We start from the raw sequence: 21,038 nt of genomic DNA, 5'->3' as shown, positions 1-21,038 counted from the left end.
TTGAGGGAGAAGTTGTTTTCATGGCAGCACACTGTCAAGTGTCTGACCTCCTTCCTGTAGGCTGTCTCATCGCCATCGGTGATCAGGCCTACACCGGTGTGTTGTCAGCAAACTTTACATTTACATTTACATTTACGTCATTTAGCAGACACTCTTATCCAGAGCGACTTACAAATTGGTGCATTCACCTTATAGCCAGTGGGATAACCACTTTACAATATGTTTTTTCTTTCTTTCTTTGGGGTGGGGTAAGGGGGGGGGGAGAAGGATTACTTTATCCTATCCCAGGTAATCCTTAAAGAGGTGGGGTTTCAAGTGTCTCCGGAAGGTGGTGAGTGACTCCGCTGTCCTGGCGTCGTGAGGGAGCTTGTTCCACCATTGGGGTGCCAGAGCAGCGAACAGTTTTGACTGGGCTGAGCGGGAACTGTGCTTCCGCAGAGGTAGGGGGGCCAGCAGGCCAGAGGTGGATGAACGCAATGCCCTCGTTTGGGTGTAGGGACTGATCAGAGCCTGAAGGTACGGAGGCGCCATTCCCCTCACAGCTCCGTAGGCAAGCACCATGGTCTTGTAGCAGATGCAAGCTTCAACTGGAAGCCAGTGGAGTGTGCGGAGGAGCGGGGTGATGTGAGAGAACTTAGGAAGGTTGAACACCAGACTGGCTGCGGCATTCTGGATGAGTTGTAGGGGTTTAATGGCACAGGCAGGGAGCCCAGCCAACAGCGAGTTGCAGTAATCCAGACGGGAGATGACAAGTGCCTGGATTAGGACCTGTGCCGCTTCCTGTGTAAGGCAGAGTCGTACTCTTCGAATGTTGTAGAGCATGAACCTACAGGATCGGGTCACCGCCTTGATGTTAGCGGAGAACGACAGGGTGTTGTCCAGGGTCACGCCAAGGCTCTTCGCACTCTGGGAGGAGGACACAACGGAGTTGTCAACCATGATGGCGAGATCATGGAATGGGCAGTCCTTCCCCGGGAGGAAGAGCAGCTCCGTCTTGCCGAGGTTCAGCTTGAGGTGGTGATCCGTCATCCACACTGATATATCTGCCAGACATGCAGAGATGCGATTCGCCACCTGGTTATCAGAAGGGGGAAAGGAGAAGATTAGTTGTGTGTCGTCTGCGTAGCAATGATAGGAGAGGCCATGTGAGGATATGACAGAGCCAAGTGACTTGGTGTATAGCGAGAATAGGAGAGGGCCTAGAACTGAGCCCTGGGGGACACCAGTGGTGAGAGCACGTGGTGCGGAGACAGATTCTTGCCACGCCACTTGGTAGGAGCGACCAGTCAGGTAGGACGCAATCCAAGAGTGAGCCGCGCCGGAGATGCCCAGCTCGGAGAGGGTGGAGAGGAGGATCTGATGGTTCACAGTATCAAAGGCAGCAGACAGGTCTAGAAGGACAAGAGCAGAGGAGAGAGAGTTAGCTTTAGCAGTGCGGAGAGCCTCCGTGACACAGAGAAGAGCAGTCTCAGTTGAATGACCAGTCTTGAACTTGATGATAGTGTTGGAGTTGTGCGTGGCCATGCAGTCGTGGGTGAACAGGGAGTCCAGGAGGGGACTAAGCACACACCCTTGAGGTATGGTGTATGGTGTTGACTGCTGAGCTGTAGTCTATGAACAGCATTCTCACATAGTTATTTTCCCTGTTGGAAGAGGACAGTGTGAAAAGCAATTGAGATTGCTTCATCTGTGGATCTGTTGGGGCGGTATGAGAATCGGAGTGGCTCCAGGGTGTCTGGGATGATGGTGTTGATGTGTGTCATGACCAGCCTTTCAAAGCACTTCATAATTACAGATGTGAGCTGCAGGGCAATAGTCATTTAGGCAGGTTACCTTGGAGTTCTTGGGAACAGGGACAATTGTGGTCAGCTTGTCCGTGAAGATACTTGCCAGCTGGTCTGCTGTCTGGCTGGCGGCCTTGCAAGTGTTAACCTGTTTAAAAGTTTTACATACATCGGCCACGGAGAGGGAGATCATACAGTCATCCGGAATAACAGAGGCTTTAATGCAAGACTCAGTGTTGTCTTCCTCGAAGCGAGCATAAAAGGCATTTAGCTCGTTTGGGAGTTCTGCATCACTGAGCATCTCACGGCTGGGTTTCCCTTTGTAATCCTTTCTCCTATATTGTGCTTTTGCATGTTTGATGTCTTGTCGGAGGTCGTAGCAGGCTTTCTTGTAACCCCGAGTTAAAGTCTCTTCTTGTTTATGACCCCGTACATTTCGTTGAGTGCCAAATTGGTGATGGCTAGTGGAGGGATGTATACAGCCATGATCATTACTGAGAACTCTCTTGGTAGATAAAAGGCTCTGCAGCTTACCATGAGGTACTCTATATCTGGTCAGAAAAAGTTGAGATTTTCTTCACACTGGAAGCAGCACACCAGTTGTTGTTTATGAAGAGACACACCCCTCCCCCTTTGGACTTGCCCAAGGCTGCTTTCGTCCGATCGTGCCGCTGCATGGAGAAAACACTGAGTCCTGCCAGTCATATAATATTCCAGCTTTTCAAGTCTCTGTGATAGGAGACTCTCGAACGAAGCTCATCCATCTTATTCTCGAGTGACTGGACACTTGCCAATAGAATGGAAGGGATTGCCAGTCAGGGCTGTGGCGGTCACGAAATTTCGTCAGCCAGTGATTGTCAAGCAAATAACTGTCGGTCTCATGGTAATTGACCGTTAATTAACAAACACATTTAGCATCTCCTGGCTTCCACACATAGCCTACAAACCATTTAAAAAAGTCTAATAAATCCATGTAATATAGCCTACACCTTCACAATAAATCCATTATTTATTTTAGACAGGTCTAAAGAAGCATGATATGAAGAAAATGTAGTCTATTTCAAAAGAAAATAATAGCATACTCTGAGTTGTCCTTATGTTAGGTCCCCATAGTACAAAAGTCGACCTATTCTATTCTGTGCGAGAATTAAATATTCCAAACATAGTCTGGGACAGCTGTGGGATGCGATAGATCCCCAAGTAATACAACCACTAACATCGAAAAACCTTTTTTACGCAATGTCGCTGACGCAACAGATCAGAACGTTTAGCTTAAAATGTTGATAAAGTATTAGGCTATTTCTTCAAATTATAAGCTCAGCAATGTGCATATGGTAGTAGGCTATAAGTGCGAATGTTCTATTAGCGGAAAACACCATTATCACAAGTGACTGCAAATGCAATTATGCATGTAATGCTTTTATTATAAAGGTGCATTTTTATGGTGAAAATTATCTTCCCCAAACTTGAAACCCATGCGCTGCTTATATATGCCAGTTAGGCTCTACACCCCTTGTAAAGCGGATTAATGTGCTTAATTTTAAGAAGTTATTTGGCCACTTTAGTTGTGATACAAACCTTACTAAAACATATAGGCCTATGGGCTAGGCTACATGAAGTGTGCGACTATGATTTGAAAAAGAGACCAAAAAAAGCCATTGTTTCTTATGCTGGGCATCATTCACAATATATAATTCACAAGTGATAGGCTAATATTGTCACTCATCAGACTATTCTTGATTTAATCTTGTCTTTACATATACTAAATAATATATGTGTGACATTTGTTTTGATTTAGAATGGACCATTATCATGCACCTGTCTCGAAACAGGGGCAGCGGGAAACAATACATGTCATCTATGTACTTAAATAGCGAATGGAGGACGCTTTTCCCCGTGGTAGATTTTCGTGCCAGCCAGGTAGGCTATACTCCTGTTGTAAATATAAGCAATGTGCTTAATATAAGGAAAGTAGAGAAATAAATATAGTAGGCCTAGCCTATAGAAAGCTGATGGGATCCTCCTCTTTTTATTAGCGGCCATCACTCTGTTTTCTCCCACAATTACATAGCCTATAGAAATGTTGCGCAACATGAGCTCATGGGCTCTCATGAAGTGTTTGATTAGATTTTCGATTACATTTGCATTGATGTCAGAGTGATTAGAGGGAAAATAGAGTGCTTAGTACCAGGCAGTTAGCAAGTTTGGTAGGCTACTAATGACCAGCAGCAGCATCAGAGCTTGGAGAAGCCTAATTACCGTGACTAAATGGTCACGTGGAATTTGACTGCCTTCATGACTCGTGACTGCCGGTGTGGCGGTAATACGGTCATTGCAACAGCCCTAGTGCCGGTTGATATTATCTTCGTCTCAATCTCACCAGGATGCTGGCACGTCTCCCACATCTTCACCTGCAGTGTTTTGGTAGCCCATGAAACAAAGGAATGGGGTCTGGTATGAACAAGGGAACAGCTGAGTCGGAGTTGAAGTCGAAATCGAGGTTTGTAACTGCCTGTCACTCCTACTCCTGCTCCCTCCCTCTGGGCGCTCGACGTCGCCGGTCTACTATTCACCGGTCCTGGCAACCATCATTGCGCACACCTGGCAACCATCACTGCGCACACCTGCTCATCATTTTCTCCTTGATTACTACCCCTTTATTTAGCCCTCAGTCGTCTTCAGTCACTACGTGTTATTGTTTTCTCTCACGTTATGTACGCTCTTCATGTTTGTTTCATCTGCCTCGGTTCTTTATTAAAATCACCTTCTGCACCTGTTTACTGACTCCTGCTCATACGTTACATTGTCAATCTGATGTCTAGATGTGCTTAGCGGTTATATGTGATAATAATATGAACATTCTGTACAACTAAAATCTAAAACTGGCAAATAATACCTTGACAATATGGAAGCAGCAGAAGATTCAACCCTATTCCAGATGGTTAACGAACAAGGTCATCTCCTCCATCAACACCACGACCAGCTGGCGAAACTCGATACGGCCATGGAGGAGGTCCTCCGCGTTCGCCACCGCCTCGCCACCACCAGCGAGGTTCTCCATTCCCCTATCAGCGGGCCTCCTACCACGGGCCGTCACAATGAGCCAGCCCCCCAGCCTACCCAGCCGTCCGCCTAGGTCAGCGATGTCCGACTATCCCTTCCTGAGAAATATGACGGCACACCATCGAAATGCCGTGGCTTCCTACTCCAGTGCTCCCTCTATTTTGCATATCAAACGGGAGCCCCCACCACTGAGAGGTCCAAGGTTGCCACGGTCATTTCCATGCTGACTGGACAGGCGTTGGAGTGGGCTACGGCCATCTGGGAGAGTGGAGAGGAGGAGCTGGGGTCATATGAGGGGTTCATGGCTCTTGCCTCCCTCCTTTGGCTGTCCTGAGGCAGAGCCTGAACCCATGGAGGTAGGGGCCACACACCTCTCCGCGGCAGAGCGGTGTCGCCGAAGACAGCTGGGGCTCTGTCCCTATTGCGGCCAGGAGGGGCTCCAGTTTCTGTGGTGTCCTGTGCGCCCTAACCCGGGGTCCACTAGAGCAGAGGTGCGGCCCGTGACCTTCCGTCTCCCAGGATAGGCGTGTGTACCCCATTTTCACCCCATAATGTTATGACTGTTATTTATCTAATAATTACCTACTATGTTTAATTGTTACTAGAATAAATTAATAATTTAACAATTAACTCATTAGGAATTTGGGGCACCACGGGAGAAGTTGTTTAACAAGTTACCATCTCCGAAAATAAACTAAATAATATGTAGATATCGATAACAGTCACTTATTATTCATTTACCTCATATCAGTCTCATTCTGAACATCGCAGACCTCTTGAATCTGTACAAACCCAAGTCTTACTGATCATTCTGTACCACACAAATTGATTTGATTATTTATTTACTACCAAACTAAATGTAACACAGGATACACACACACACGGTATAGGTTATTGATTAGAAACGTAATACGATGACGACAGGTCCCTAGCGGACTAACACAATATGACACTTGTTACAAAAGATGGAGAGTTAAAGAAAGAGAGAGGAAGAGAAGCAACACTTGGATACATTTGGGAACTACTCTCACAGTAATCCTAATACCTTGCCCCGAACTGCCAGCCCTTTTGGGTAAGAAGTAATGCATGTATTTACGTGTTGAAGGTCTTCATCGTGCATCTCTGTTGGACCCAGACCTTTGTGGAAAGGGTTCGATTGGGCCTTCTCCTTCAGATGGGCCTTCTCCTTCGTTCTCAGATGTAAGGCTCAGATTGTCCACAAGAGGTCACAATGTCCCTCTTCTTAGTTGTCTGTTAACTTCTGTAACTTAGTTCTGGAAGTGGTCTTCTCATCATTCCCAACATTCGGATGTTGAAATATATTGTCCCAGTGTTCAGTGTTGGATGTTCAAGTTTTTGGGCGGCAAAACCTTTGGTAACAAAGGGATAGTTATTTCCCAATACTGAGGAGCAAAGGGAGAGATTCCCTTTGCTCCTGAGTCATAAAACTGGCCCAACTCCCCCTTCTCCTCTCCTGTGGGTTCTGGCTATCTGTCAGCCATTTGCCAAGCTGATCTGGCACCTTTGATCTTCACCAAGGAGAGTCATGACACTGTGGAACCCATGCACCAGGAAAGCCTTCCTTTCTTCATCACCTCCGCACCTGAACACAAGGTAATCCTCGGCCTCCCGTGGCTCCAACGTCACAATCCCATCATCACATGGTCGAGTATGAAAATTACCTGGGGGACCTGTTTTCCCGTACCCTGTGGTTCCACTCCGGTTGAGGGCCCTGTGAATGCCCACCAGCCTATCAATCGGTCCTGCCGGTCAAAAGTTTTAGAACACCTACTCATTCAAGGGTTTTTCTTTATTTTTTACTATTTTCTACATTGCAGAATAATAGTGAAGACATCAAAACTATGAAATAACACTTATGGAATTATGTAGAAACCAAAAAAGTGTTAAACAAATCAAAATATATGTTATTCTTCAAATAGCCACCCTTTGTTTGCCTTGATGACAGCTTTGCACACTCCTGGCATTGTCTCAACCAGAGTTACCTCTGCTGCAGAGGATAAGTTCATTAGAGTTACCAGCCTCAGAAATTGCAGCCCAAATAAATGCTTCACAGAGTTCAAGTAACAGACACATCTCAACATCAACACACCTGTCCACAACCTCAAACAGTCACAGACTGTGATTTTTGCTCACCGTTCTTGTGATCATTTTGACCCCACATGGTGAGATCTTGCGTGGCGCCCCAGATCGAGGGAGATTATCAGTGGTCTTGTATGTCTTCCATTTCCTAATAATTGCTCCCACAGTTGATTTCTTCAAACCAAGCTGCTTACCTATTGCAGATTCAGTCTTCCCAGCCTGGTGCAGGTCTACAATTTTGTTTCTGGTGTCCTTTGACAGCTCTTTGGTCTTGGCCATAGTGGAGTTTGGAGTGTGACTGTTTGAGGTTGTGGACAGGTGTCTTTTATACTGATAACAAGTTCAAACAGGTGCCATTAATACAGGTAACGAGTGGAGGACAGAGGAGCCTCTTAAAGAAGAAGTTACAGGTCTGTGAGAGCCAGAAATCTTGCTTGTTTGTAGGTGACCAAATACTTATTTTCCACCTTAATTTGCAAATAAATTCATTAAAAATCCTACAATGTGATTTTCTTGACTTTTTTTCCTCAATTTGTCTGTCATAGTTGACGTGTACCTATGATGAAAATTACAGGCCTCTCTCATCTTTTTAAGTGGGAGAACTTGCACAATTGGTGGCTGACTAAATACTTTTTTCCCCACTGTATGTCATGCAATAAAATGCAAATTAATTACTTAAAAATCATACAATGTGATTTTCTGGATTTTAGATTTTCTTAGATTTTAGATTCCGTCTCTCACAGTTGAAGTGTACCTATGATAAAAATTACAGACCTCTACATGCTTTGTAAGTAGGAAAACCTGCAAAATCGTTAGTGTATCAAATACTTGTTCTCCCCACTGTATATCCACAGTAAAATGAGTTCTATATCGACATAACCTGAAAGGCCGCTCAATAAGGAAGAAGCCACTGCTCCAAAACCGCCATAAAAAAAGCCAGACTATGGTTTGCAACTGCACATGGGGACAAAGATCGTACTTTTTTGAGAAATGTCCTCTGGTCTGATTAAACAAAAATAGAACTGTTTGGCCATAATGACCATCGTTATGTTTGGAGGAAAAAAGGTTGTGGCTTGCAAGCCGAAGAACACCATCCCAACTGTGAAGCACAGGAGTGGCAGCATCATGCTGTGGGGGTGCTTTGCTGCAGGAGGGAGTGGTGCACTTCACAAAATAGATGGTATCATGAGGAAGGAAAATTATGTGGATATTTTGAAGCAACATCTCACGACATAAGTCAGGAAGTTAAAGCTTGGTCGCAAATGGGTCTTACAAATGGACAATGACCCCAAGCATTCTTCCAAAGTTGTGGCAAAATGGCTTAAGGACAACAAAGTTAAGGTGTTGGAGTGGCCATCACTTAGCCCTGACCTCAATCCTATAGAAAATGTGTGGGCAGAACTGAAAAAGCATGTGCGAGCAAGGAGGCCTACAAACCTGACTCAGTTATACCAGCTCTGTCAGGAGGAATGGGCCAGAATTCACCCAACTTATTGTGGGAAGATTGTGGAAGGCTACCCGAAACGTTTGACCCAAGTTAAACAATTTAAAGGCAATGCTACCAAATACTAATTGAGTGTATGTAAACTTCTGATGCACTGGGAATGTGATGAAAGAAATAAAAAAAAGCTGAAATAAATAATTCTCTCTACTATTATTCTGACATTTCACATTTTTTAAATAACGTGGTGATCCTAACTGACCTAAGACAGGGAACTTTTACTAGGATTTAATGTCAGGAATTGTGAAAAACGGAGTTTAAATGTATTTGGCTAAGGTGTATGTAAACTTCCGACTTCAACTGGAATAGATTGACCCTAGCCCACCGGCACATAGACAGTTGCAGCATAGATACTGGAGGCCATTCTTCTCTGCAAATCCTCTCAAGATCTGTCAGGTTGGATGGGGATCATCTGCACAGCTATTTTCAGGCCTCTCCAGAGATGTTTGATTGGGTTCAAGTCCGGGCTCTGGCTGGGCCACTCAAGGACATTCAGAGACTTGTCCCGAAGCCACTGTTGCATTGTCTTGGCTGTGTGCTTAGGGTCGTTGCCCCAGTCTGAGGTCCTGAGCGCTCTGGAGTAGGTTTTCATCAAGGATCTCTACGTACTTTTCTCCGTTCATCTTTCCCTCGATCCTGACTAGTCTCCCAGTCCCTGCTGCTGAAAAACATCTCCACAGCATGATGCTGCCACCACCATGCTTCACCGTAGGGATGGTGCCAGGTTTCCTCCAGAAGTGACGCTTGGCATTCAGGCCAAAGAGTTCAATCTTGGTTTCATCAGACCAGAGAATCTTGTTTCTCATGGTCTGAGAGTCCTTTAGATGTCTTTTGGCAATCTCCAAGTGGGCTGTCATGTGCCTTTTACTGAGGAGTGGCTTCCTACTGGCCACTCTACCATAAAGGCCTGATTGGTGAAGTGCTGCAGAGATGGGTGTCCTTCTGGAAGATTCTCCCATCTCCACAGAGGAACTCTGAATCTCTGTCAGAGTGACCATAGGGTTCTTGGTCACCTCCCTGACCAAGGCCCTTCTCCCCCGAATGCTGAGTTTGGCCGGTGGCCAGCTCTAGAAAGAGTATTGGTGGTTTCAAACTACTTCCATTTAAGAATGATGGAGGCCACTGTGTTCTTGGGGAACTTCAATGCTGCAGACATGTTTTGGTACCCTTCCCCAGATCTATGCCTTGACACAATCCTGTCTCAGAGATCCACGGACAATTCCTTCGACCTCATGGCTTGGTTTTTGTCTGACGTGCGCTGTCAACTGTGGGACCCGATATAGACAGGTGTTTGCCTTTCCAAATCATGTCCAATCAATTTAATTTACCACAGGTGGACTCCAATCAAGCTGTAGAAACATCTCAAGGATGATTAATGGAAACAGGATGCATCTGTGCTCAATTTCGAGTCTCATAGCAAAGGGTCTGAATACTTATGTAAATAAGGTATTTCTTTATATATTGTTTTATACATTTGCAAACATTTCTAAAAACCTGTTTTCACTTTGTCATTAGGGGGGTTTTGTGTGTAGATTGATGAGGAAAACATTTAATTTAATCCATTTCATAATAAGGCTGTAACGTAACAAAATGTGGGAAAAGGGAAGGGGTCTGAATACTTTCTGAAGGGGTCTGAATACTTTCTGAATGCACTGTATTTAGAAAGTTTCCTTAATCCACGCTTTTGATCACTCATCTAACCTGAGCTGAGCTCTACACGTGTGTTTCCCCTCCCAGCTGAAATTACACATCAGCATTTCTAAAGCCGTAATCCCTGTTCAGGTGTCTGTGTGTTTATCTGCACATGTGCTGTAGCAGGTTTGTATCCTAAAAATTGAATTATAGAGTAATCCGCTAGGTTACAGGATTGATAGAGCAGGATTACGTGTGTGTGTGTGTGTTGTCTGTCTGTCTGTCAATTTGTGTGTACTTACTGGTCAAGGCAGGGTCAGTTCAGTTCTCTCATTCCTATAAATACAAATGATTGACATTACTGATTGGTACTCACATAGGCCTTGTGCTTTTCTCAAACTCAAAGTTGGTTAATTGGATGGGAGTAACTCAAACCCTCCACAAACAAGGTAATATAATTTTATATAATAATATAATACAAACAGTAAGGCTGGGTACACATTACATGATTTATGGTCACATTACCCGTCACGGTGTTGGGTGAAGTTGCTCCTAGATGCTTATCTTGGGTCAGTTTTGCATTTCCCCACTAATGGTTACGGTTAAGATTGGGGGAGGGGAAACTGATCCTTGATCTATCTGTAGGGAAAACTTCACACTGGAGCTACAATTCACATTACTGGACACGATACTGGAGAATTTCACACTTAACGACTTCACCCTAGAACGTTGGGCATTTATGGAATGAAATTGTTTTAATTGAATCAGGTCAAACATAGGACCATCTTAATAAACCCATACACAGAGTTGATAGAACATTTCACATTAAACCAAGATTTCCCAAACAACATACAAATATCATATCATACGAACATGAAATGCGTGGTAGATGTCTTGTAGTGTATAAACGTCTTAAAGCAGAGGAATGATGGCTGTCTTCTTGTCTTTTCCTACTGACTATTGACTGAGACATCTCAGCCTCATTACTAGATAAAGGTCTCTGAAGACTCGACCATCAAGTTTATCGCAGATTAACCCTTTCCCATAACTTAGTAGGCTAGATATGATACAAGATGTGGGAGAGGGGAGTGAAAAGAGAAGAGAGGAGATGAAAGACTGGAGAGAGGAGAGAGAAGAGAGAAGAGAGGGAAAAGGAGAGAGAAGATAAAAAAGGGGAGAAAGGGGAGGCAGAAATGGTAGATACTCACAGATAACACACACACCACTATTTTACTTCCCTCACACATTTTTCCTCTAATGAGAAGAATAGAAGAAACCCTGGGAAGTGGGAAGGTTAAGGGTCAAGAAGAGAAGGATGTGGTCACCACAACCGCTCAACGTGTGTGTGTCTACCTGTTGACTCCTCTATAGCGGAGTCTCTTGTTGTCGTCATGAATCTACAGTCTGATTGGTCACCCTAAACCTAACCTTTAACCCCTAACCCTAATTCAAAACCTAACACTAATTCTAACCTTAAACCCTCTTGAAATATCATTTTTCCTTGTGGGGACCGGCAAAAAAAAAAAATGTTTGTTTGTTTACTGTTCTGGGGGGGCCTTCTGGTCCCCACAAGTATAGTTATCATGTCCACACACCACACACACAGACACACACACACACACACACACACACACACACATAATAATCATCAGTCAGCAGCGTAATAACAATCATGGTTATTCCTGTATCAGAGCGGATATCCTGCTGGACAATGGCCATGCTGGCTCAGAGTCAGGTGTACGTGCAGCGCCAGGCACAGCCAGTTGCAGGTTCAACCCTCTCATCTGGGGGAAACTGTGAGTGTCTGAAATACCCTACTGGACAATACTGAGGTCATGTCTGGGAGAGCAGTAATCATCAGATCAGCCCGTGTGCTGCTGTATGACACGTACTCGCTTACTGGTGCGTTTTAATGACACATACACATATACCAGACTGTTTGAATAAGACACTTAGTGGAATTTGAATTCCATTCAGTCAGGTGGAGGTGGATTGTGGTTTGATCAATCCCAACAGGGTCAAAGGCTTCATATTGGAGCTTACTAGGGTTATATTCATTAGTGCACACCGTAGCAAAATGTTTTGCAACGGAAAATGAAAATGAGCGTTTCTCATTGGGCAAGTTAAGGTGGGCCTCCCTGTTTCACTCCATTTTATTTTGTTTGGTGTCTAGTGAATAAAGCCCAGGTTTATCACAACTAGGATCAGCTTTCCCTCCCCTATCCTAACCTTAAACATTAGGTGGAAGACAGCAAAACCCACCTTGGATCAGTGTTTAGAGGGAGCATCCTAACAGTGCCAGCAGACTGGACTTGGTTTGGAGAGATAAGAGTAGCTCAGAAAAAAGTGCAGAGAAACAATGACGTAACAACACTGACACTTTAGAGCCTAAAATAACCTCATATTATACATCTACAGTTATACATCACATGTCAACTTTATATCAGTTCTCCCAGAATAATAGCAGCAAGTTAGAGTTCCATGTGCCATCATGGACCACATTGTGGCAAAACATGTCATTCTCTGAACTGTAGCATTGAAAGAGTAACAAGCCGCTTCAGGTGGTGATCATCTAAGATAAAAGACAATAATACAATTTTCTGATAGGCCCAGCATTCAGAATCTACTGTATGTTCAAATGAAAGGAATCTAGCTACAGTGAGGGAAAGAAGTATTTGATCCCCTGCTGATTTTGTACGTTTGCCCACTGACAAAGACATGATCAGTCTATAATTTTAATGGTAGGTTTATTTGAACAGTGAGAGACAGAATAACAACAAAAAAATCCTGAAAAACGCATGTCAAAAATGTTATGATTTGATTTGCATTTTAATGAGGGAAATAAGTATTTGACCCCTCTGCAAAACATGACTTAGTACTTGGTGGCAAAACCCTTGTTGGCAATCACAGAGGTCAGACGTTTCTTGTAGTTGGCCACCAGGTTTGCACACATCTCAGGAGGGATTTTGTTCCACTCCTCTTTGCAGATCTTCTCCAAGTCATTAAGGTTTTGAGGCTGACGTTTGGCAACTCGAACCTTCAGCTCCCTCCACAGATTTTCTATGGGATGAAGGTCTGGAGACTGGCTAGGCCACTCCAGGACCTTAATGTGCTTCTTCTTGAGCCACTCCTTTGTTGCCTTGGCCGTGTGTTTTAGGTCATTGTCATGCTGGAATACCCATCCACGATCCATTTTCAATGCCCTGGCTGAGGGAAGGAGGTTCTCACCCAAGATTTGACGGTACATGGCCCCGTCCATCGTCCCTTTGATGGGGTGAAGTTGTCCTGTCCACTTAGCAGAAAAACACCCCCAAAGCATAATGTTTCCACCTCCATGTTTGATGGTGGGGATGGTGTTCTTGGGGTCATAGGCAGCATTCCTCCTCCTCCAAACACGGCGAGTTGAGTTGATGCCAAAGAGCTCGATTTTGGTCTCATCTGACCACAACACTTTCACCCAGTTCTTCTCTGAATCATTCAGATGTTCATTGGCAAACTTCAGATGGGCCTGTATATGTGCTTTCTTGAGCAGGGGGACCTTGCGGGCGCTGCAGGATTTCAGTCCTTCACGGCGTAGTGTGTTACCAATTGTTTTCTTGGTGACTATGGTCCCAGCTGCCTTGAGATCATTGAGAAGATCCTCCCGTGTAGTTCTGGGCTAATTCCTCACCGTTTTCATGATCATTGCAACTCCACGAGTTGAGATCTTGCATGGAGCCCCAGGCCGAGGGAGATTGACAGTTCTTTTGTGTTTCTTCCATTTGCGAATAATCGCACCAACTGTTATCACCTTCTCACCAAGCTGCTTGGCGATGGTCTTGTAGCCCATTCCAGCCTTGTGTAGGTCTACAATCTTCTCCCTGACATCCTTGGAGAGCTCTTTGGTCTTGGCCATGGTGGAGTTTGGAATCTGATTGATTGATTGCTTCTGTGGACAGGTGTCTTTTATACAGGTAACAAACTAAGATTAGGAGCACTCCCTTTAAGAGTGTGCTCCTAATCTCAGCTCGTTACCTGTATAAAAGACACCTGGGAGCCAGAAATCTTTCTGATTGAGAGGGGGTCAAATACTTATTTCCCTCATTAAAATTCAAATCAATTTATATCATTTTTGACATGCGTTTTTCTGGATTTGTTTGTTGTTATTCTGTCTCTCACTGTTCAAATAAACCTACCATTAAAATTATAGACTGATAATTTCTTTGTCAGTGGGCAAACGTACAAAATCAGCAGGGGATCAAATACTTTTTTCCCTCACTGTTGTCATGGTTAAGAATAAGAATGTGATTTTAATCCTATAATCCTAAAATCAAAACATTAAAATGGAAAGAGGCACGAGAAACAGAACTCGGCTGGAAAAAGGACCCTCAATTTGTTGTTAGGTACAGTCTGTGTGTGTGTGCATGCGTGAGAGAGAGAGAGATAATGTGTGTGTGAGAATGAGTGCATGATTCTCCCAGGGCCTAATTGTTTCTGAAATGTAAACAGTCAGGGCAGCTGCACCAATGAACCTTGGTCAACTTCCCAGCCTGCCTATGTTTCCCACACACCCACCCACCCACACACACACACACACACACACACACACACACACACACACACACACACACACACACACACACACACACACACACACACACACACACACACACACTCACACACACACACACACACACACACACACACACTCACACACACACACACACACACACACACACACACACACACACACACACACACACACACACACACACAAAGATGTGAGATCAGTGGCAATATTTATCCTCCTCAGCATTGGCTTGCTCCCTCACTGCAGTGTGTCTGTATAAAAGGCCCTGCCTCCCGCTCTGCTCATACTCTCACTCAAGTGGCCGGTCACACACTTACTCTGCGGACCAGCTACAGCTCTTTCAGTCTCAGAGTGGATTATTACTGTCACTGCAGCAAGCAGCAATCCAAAGGGATCTATATTTTGTCTATTAGACTGACAACTGCACTTCATCACAGGTGAGCTCATCTCCAATATCACTGCTCATATCTTCAGCTAAGTCTGCAATTTGAGGATATGGTACCGTTACCACTGGTCAAATGTTATTTTGTTTAGACAGAAAACGTTGCTGGTTTTAACTTAATCCCTTTTTTATCATTTATATGTGCTCTTAATATTTTCGTTGATTATCTTTATACTATATCGACACAGTAGTATAGGTGGGATGTCACTTTTTTAGAATCCCATAGAAAACCCTATAGATTCTAAAATCCATAGGGTTTTTTCCACATAGATTAAGAGGAAATATCCATACATGTATATTTCTTCTCAATAGTAGATACATGGGTAATATAGTATAAATTGTGTAGAATGGTAATGGTTAATAGTAAGGAAAAATACACACGTGAGTCCTCGTGACTCATTGATATATAATTCCTGTAATCTAGTATTCGTTTTACAAACACAACACAGAGATCTCCAACCCTCCTGTCTCTCTTCTCTCTTTCCTCTGTAGTATGAAGCATAGACGGCTGCTTCTGTCTCTGCCTCACCTGCCCACCATCACTGAGACCCTGGAAGACTCTGAAACCCTGGGGGTCCCGGGCCACCCAGCCCATCTAGCCCAGTCTGTCTCCCAGTCTCCATCCCAGTGCTCCCAGTCCCTGGAGGAGTATATGACCAGTATCCAGGCCCTGGCCAGACCAGTGGCGCACCCTAGCTGTGGCCCTGTGAGGCTCCAGAGGATGGGCAGGCCTCGGCTGTTCTCCAAGCCCCAGATGAAGCACTCTGTCTCAGCTTCGCTGCCCCGTGGTTCCCCCCGGGCCATCCGGACTAGAACCACCAGCCCCATCACCCCCACAGGTCAAGCCCCAGAGCAGCTGTCAGGCAGGCTGGGGAAGGAGAGGGAATGTGGGGGGAGAGATCCCATGGAATGGCTGTATGGACAAACACACACACAAACCGAGACAAGGACACACACACCAAGCAGGACACAAATGAGGACATACTAGTTTAGGGTAGATGTTCCGGCAGCTCCGTGGGTGCTGTAACATGGAATATTAAATATCAGGGAATACTCTAACTGCCTGTAACAAATGATGTATGGCGCTGTCCCCCAAATGGCCCACTGATGGGTTCTGAGCTGGACTGGATTGAGCTGGTATGGACTGGACTAGATGTTGTTACACTGAATTGTGACACTATGCTGGATATAATGCAGGGACTCTGGTCTTACAGGACTAATGTTTACAATCTGTGGAGTTTAATTTAAGATATTCTATTTTGTAATAAAATACTTTTGTAACACTATTGCTTATATTCACTGTATTTACGTTTGCATATTTAATGTTTAAGGAACAATATAGATTCCAAACTGAGAGCAAGATACATCTAAATGTGATACCAGTGCTAGAACACCTCACATTTTCCACTGCTTGAGTATCGGCACATACATTATTTTTTGCGTTATGACACCTAATAATTACATTTGACATTTTAGTCATTTAGCAGATACTCTTATCCAGAGTGCATACACTATTTTTATTTTTTTCATACTGGCCCCCCGTGGGAATCGAACCCACAACCCTGGCGTTGCAAGTGCCATGCTCTACCAACTGAGCTACACGGGGCCCATAAACAGTACCGGCACCCAAAATGAGTACCTGAAATTATTTCAAGCACTGTCTGATAGAAATGTTACTTCTGAGATTGTGTCCTCTGTGCCGCTGATAAGTCATGCTGAATGAGACAGTGCAGCCAGACGTAAATTTAGAAATGTAGAACTTCTTCTCACCACCAAATATGGTGATGAGAGGAAGTCCAATGGCGGGAAGTGGGAGAAGATGGAGCTAGATGAAACTTGGCCGACATTCTGCTAATATTCTCATTGATGAAACATTCAATCTCAATACAGCTTTCTGTTCCCAAAACAAAAAATCTGTTACGAACAAATTGGATTACGTTTTGTAGACTTGACCCTTTCTTAAAGGTTCTAAAAACTGCATTGTTTAGAAGGAGTGCAAGGGCAAATTAAATTATTGCACATTCGCAATTCATAGAGTAGGCGTTCACTAACTGAAAAATGTAATTTCATGCCAGAACGTGCCAATAGGATCTCGCTAGCTCATGCTTGGCTCTGCCCAGTATGCTTAATTTGCTCCTCATTGGAAACAAAAATGTTGGTTTTCTTGTGTTAGTTATAAAAATAGAACATGTTTCTAAACACTTCTACATTCGTGTGGATGCTACTATGATTACGGATAATCCTGAATGAATCGTGAATAATGATGAGTGAGAAAGTTACAGATGCACAACTATCATACCCCCCAAAAATGCTAACCTCCCTTGTTATTGTAATAGTGAGAGGTTAGCATATCTTGAGGGTATGATATTTGTGCATCTGTAATTTTCTCACTCATCGTCATGGGTCATGGGTGAACAGGGAGTACAGGAGGGGACTGAGCACGCACCCTTGTTGCTTAATGATGAGTTTGGAGGGCACTATGGCATTGAAGGCTGAGCTGTAGTCAATGAACAGCATTCTTACATAGGTATTCCTCTTGTCCAGATGGAATAGGGCAGTGTGCAGTGCGATGGTGATTGCATCGTCTGTGAATCTATTGGGGCGGTATGCAAATTGAAGTGGTCTAGGGTGTCAGGTAAGGTAGAGGTGATATGATCCTTAACTAGCCTCTCAAAGTCATTTAGTTTAGTTACCTTTGCTTTCTTTGTTACAGGAACGATGGTGGACATCTTCAAGCAAGTGGGGACAGCAGACTGGGATAGGGAGAGATTGAATATGTCTGTAAACACTCCAACCAGCTGGTCTGCGCATGCTCTGAGGACGCGGCTAGGGATGCCGTCTGGGCCGGCAGCCTTGCGAGGGTTAACACGCTTAAATGTCTTACTCACGTCGGCCACAAAGAACGAAATCCCACAGTCCTCGGGAGCAGACCACGTCGGTGGCACTGTGTTTTCCTCAAAGCGGGCGAAGAAGGTGTTTAGCTTGTCTGGGAGCAAGCCGTCGGTATCCGCGACGTGGCTGGTTTTCCCTTTGTAATCCATGATTGTCTGTAGGCCCTGCCACATACGTCTCGTGTCTGAGCCGTTGAATTGCGACTCCACGTTGTCTCTGTACTGACATTTTGCCTGTTTGATTGCCTTACGGAGGGAATAACTACACTGTTTGTATTCAACCATATTCCCAGTCACCTTGCCATGGTTAAATGCAGTGGTTCGTGCTTTTTTTTGTGCGAATGCTGCCATCTATAAGGTTGGCATTTGATTGTGAAGTATTCTAACTCGGGTGAACAAAAGGACTTGAGTTTCTGTACGTTATCACAATCACACCACGAGTAGTTAATCATGAAACATACACCATTGCCTTTCTTCTTCCCGGAGAGTTCTTTATTCCTGTCTGCGTGATGTACTGAGAACCCAGCTGGCTGTATGGACGGGGACAGTATATCAGGAGAGAGCAATGATTCCGTGAAACAGAATATGTTACAGTCCCTGATGTCTCTCTGGAAGGAGATCCTCGACCTGAGCTCGTCTACTTTATTGTCCAGGGACTGTACATTAGCGAGTAATATACTCGGAAGCGGTGGATGGTGTGCACGCCTCCTGAGTCGGACTAGAAGTCCACTCCGAATACCTCTTCACTGCCGGCGGCGTCTTGGAGCAGCCTCTGGGATAAGTTCAATTGCCCTGGGGAGTACGAACAAAGGATCCAATTCGGGAAAGTCGTATTCCTGGTCGTAATACTGGTGAGTTACCCCCGCTCTGATATCCAAAAGTTATTTCCGGCTGTATGTAATAATAACACAAAAAACTTTCTGGGCTAATAATGTAAGAATAACACCAAAAAAAACAAAATACTGCAAAGTTGCTTAGTAGCTAGAAGCAGAGCTTCCATGTCTGTCGGCGCCATCTTAAAATATATGCTATTGGAAGAATAGTAATTTGGTTGTGTTTATAAAGGTCTTAGGTAAAATTTGAAAACTAGAAAACAATTATTTCAAAGAACATTTCCAATAGTTTTGTTACTCCAGGCTATAAATAAAAGTCCATTATAATTTCATTTTGGCAGGTCTAAAGAAACATTGTGGCAAGAAGAAAATGTATTTAAAAGAAACACGTAGCATGTTTTCGTTGCCCTAAATGTGATTAGTAATAGCAATATAGTAAATAAATCAGTCCCGTAACAGCTTATTTTTACAAAGTAAAACTTAAAAGAGAATGGTATCCACCCACAACGCGCTCAGTCAAATTATTAACATGAGTGCCAACAATGATAAATAGGCATAACACAAACTCATCATTACACTCCCGAGTGGCGCAGTGGTCTAAGGTGCTGCATCGCAGTGCTAGTCCTGGTTCGAATCCAGGCTCTGTCGTAGCTGGCCGTGACCGGGAGTCCCATGGGGCGGTGCACAATTGTCCAGGGTAGGGGAGGGAATGGCCGGCAGGGATGTTGCTCAGTTGGTAGAGCATGGTGTTTGCAACGCCAGGGTTGTGGGTTCGATTCCCAGTATGAAAAAATAATGTATGCACTCATTAACTGTAAGTTGCTCTGGAGAAGAGTGTCTGGTAAATGTAAATTACACTATTGTTGGTCTAAATTAAATCAACCTCCTCACCCTCCTTATCATTCAGTTAGGCCTAAATTCAATTTGATTGTGAAGTAACATGCACAATTATCTCCAATTCATCCATTTGTCATTCATTCAGTCAGAAGAGTGAGATGCATTAGCGCCTGGCTGGGTACCAATGTCCTACTTCGCATTGTCTTGGTGGGTTAAGTTGGGAATAGGTGTGAAAAAGGCTCTAAACACTTTTCTGTTTGTGATTGCATACCTTCACCACCTGGCGGCGGCCCGTCAGGAATTCCAGGATCCAGTTGCAGAGGCAGGTGTTCAGGGTTCTGAGCTTAGTGATGAGCTTGGAGGGACTATGGTGTTGAACACTGAGCTATAGTCAATTAACAACATTCTCACTTAGGTTTTCCTCTTGTCCAGGTGGGAGAGGGCAGTGTGAAGAGCAATTGCGATTGCGTCATCTGTGGATCTGTTGGGGTGGTGTGCGAATTGGAGTGGGTCCAGGGTGTCTGGGATGATGGTGTTTATGTGAGCCATGACCAGCCTTCCAAAGCATTTCATGGCTGTAGATATAGGTTACCTTGACGTTCTTGGGCACATGGACTATGGTGGTCTGCTTGAAACATGTAGGTATTACAAACTGGGTTAGGGAGAGGTTGAAAATGTCAGCGAAGACACTTGCCAGCTGGTCAGCGCATGCTCTGAGTACGCTTCCTGGTAAAAATAATGTTTGGATGTAAACAAAGGCTTCTATGGAGACGTTGTAGGGGGAAAAGTGTACAATAGTCACACTGTAACAACATGAATGTAGCTACTGTACATTTTGATACAAATCTACTCCATGTCATTGCACACACAGTAGTAAGGTGTTGAATATGAATTACACCAAGACTTTCCTCTGTACAAACTACAGACTAAAAGTGTATTACAGGAGACTGCCTGGAATGCCTAAAAAGAGGCAACATGCCTTCCACTTCTTCCATTTCTTTGTGCTAAATTTCAAGATGGTCAAGTTATGGAACTTTTAAAATTATATTTATATTTTCCCTGGGAACTACCTAGCTCTCCATGGGGAGAAAATAGGAAATAGGGCATAATGAAAGTGGGTTTAAGGAGAAATCATGTGGCCTGGCTGGGACAGAGCCAGATGAGTTACAGTGTAATGTAGCTGCATGTAAATACATATCTGGACTAAAGCATGCATGGTGTGTGTGTGTGGGTGTGTGTGTGTGTGAGTGTGTGTGTGTGTGTGTGTGTGTGTGTGTGTGTGTGTGTGTGTGTGTGTGTGTGTGTGTGTGTGTGTGGTGTGTGTGCATGTGTGAGCTGAGCTGAGCTGAGCTGAAGGAGTGGCAGAGAAGTCACTGTAAGAGACA

The 21,038-nt window shown here is 44.3% G+C and overlaps 1 protein-coding gene across 1 annotated transcript; it reads left to right on the top strand.

Moving 5' to 3' along the window:
• Positions 1-14,955: 14,955 nt before the first annotated feature.
• On the top strand, positions 14,956-16,378 carry LOC121582499 (protein DEPP). Its single transcript, XM_041898334.1, has 2 exons — positions 14,956-15,087; positions 15,585-16,378. Exon 2 carries the CDS (start codon positions 15,586-15,588, stop codon positions 16,078-16,080), a length of 495 nt encoding a protein of 164 aa, XP_041754268.1. The 5' UTR covers positions 14,956-15,087; position 15,585; the 3' UTR covers positions 16,081-16,378.
• Positions 16,379-21,038: the final 4,660 nt, after the last annotated feature.

The sequence above is a fragment of the Coregonus clupeaformis genome, chromosome 1 (genome assembly GCF_020615455.1).
Source record: "Coregonus clupeaformis isolate EN_2021a chromosome 1, ASM2061545v1, whole genome shotgun sequence".
Lineage (NCBI taxonomy): Eukaryota > Metazoa > Chordata > Actinopteri > Salmoniformes > Salmonidae > Coregonus > Coregonus clupeaformis.
Note: the sequence above shows the minus strand (reverse complement) of the source record. Positions and strands in the feature narration are given on the sequence as shown.

What these genes read in the sequence shown, in the direction of transcription:
- LOC121582499 (XM_041898334.1), top strand. Translation starts at nt 15,586, where the DNA reads ATGAAGCATAGACGGCTGCTTCTGTCTCTGCCTCACCTGCCCACCATC.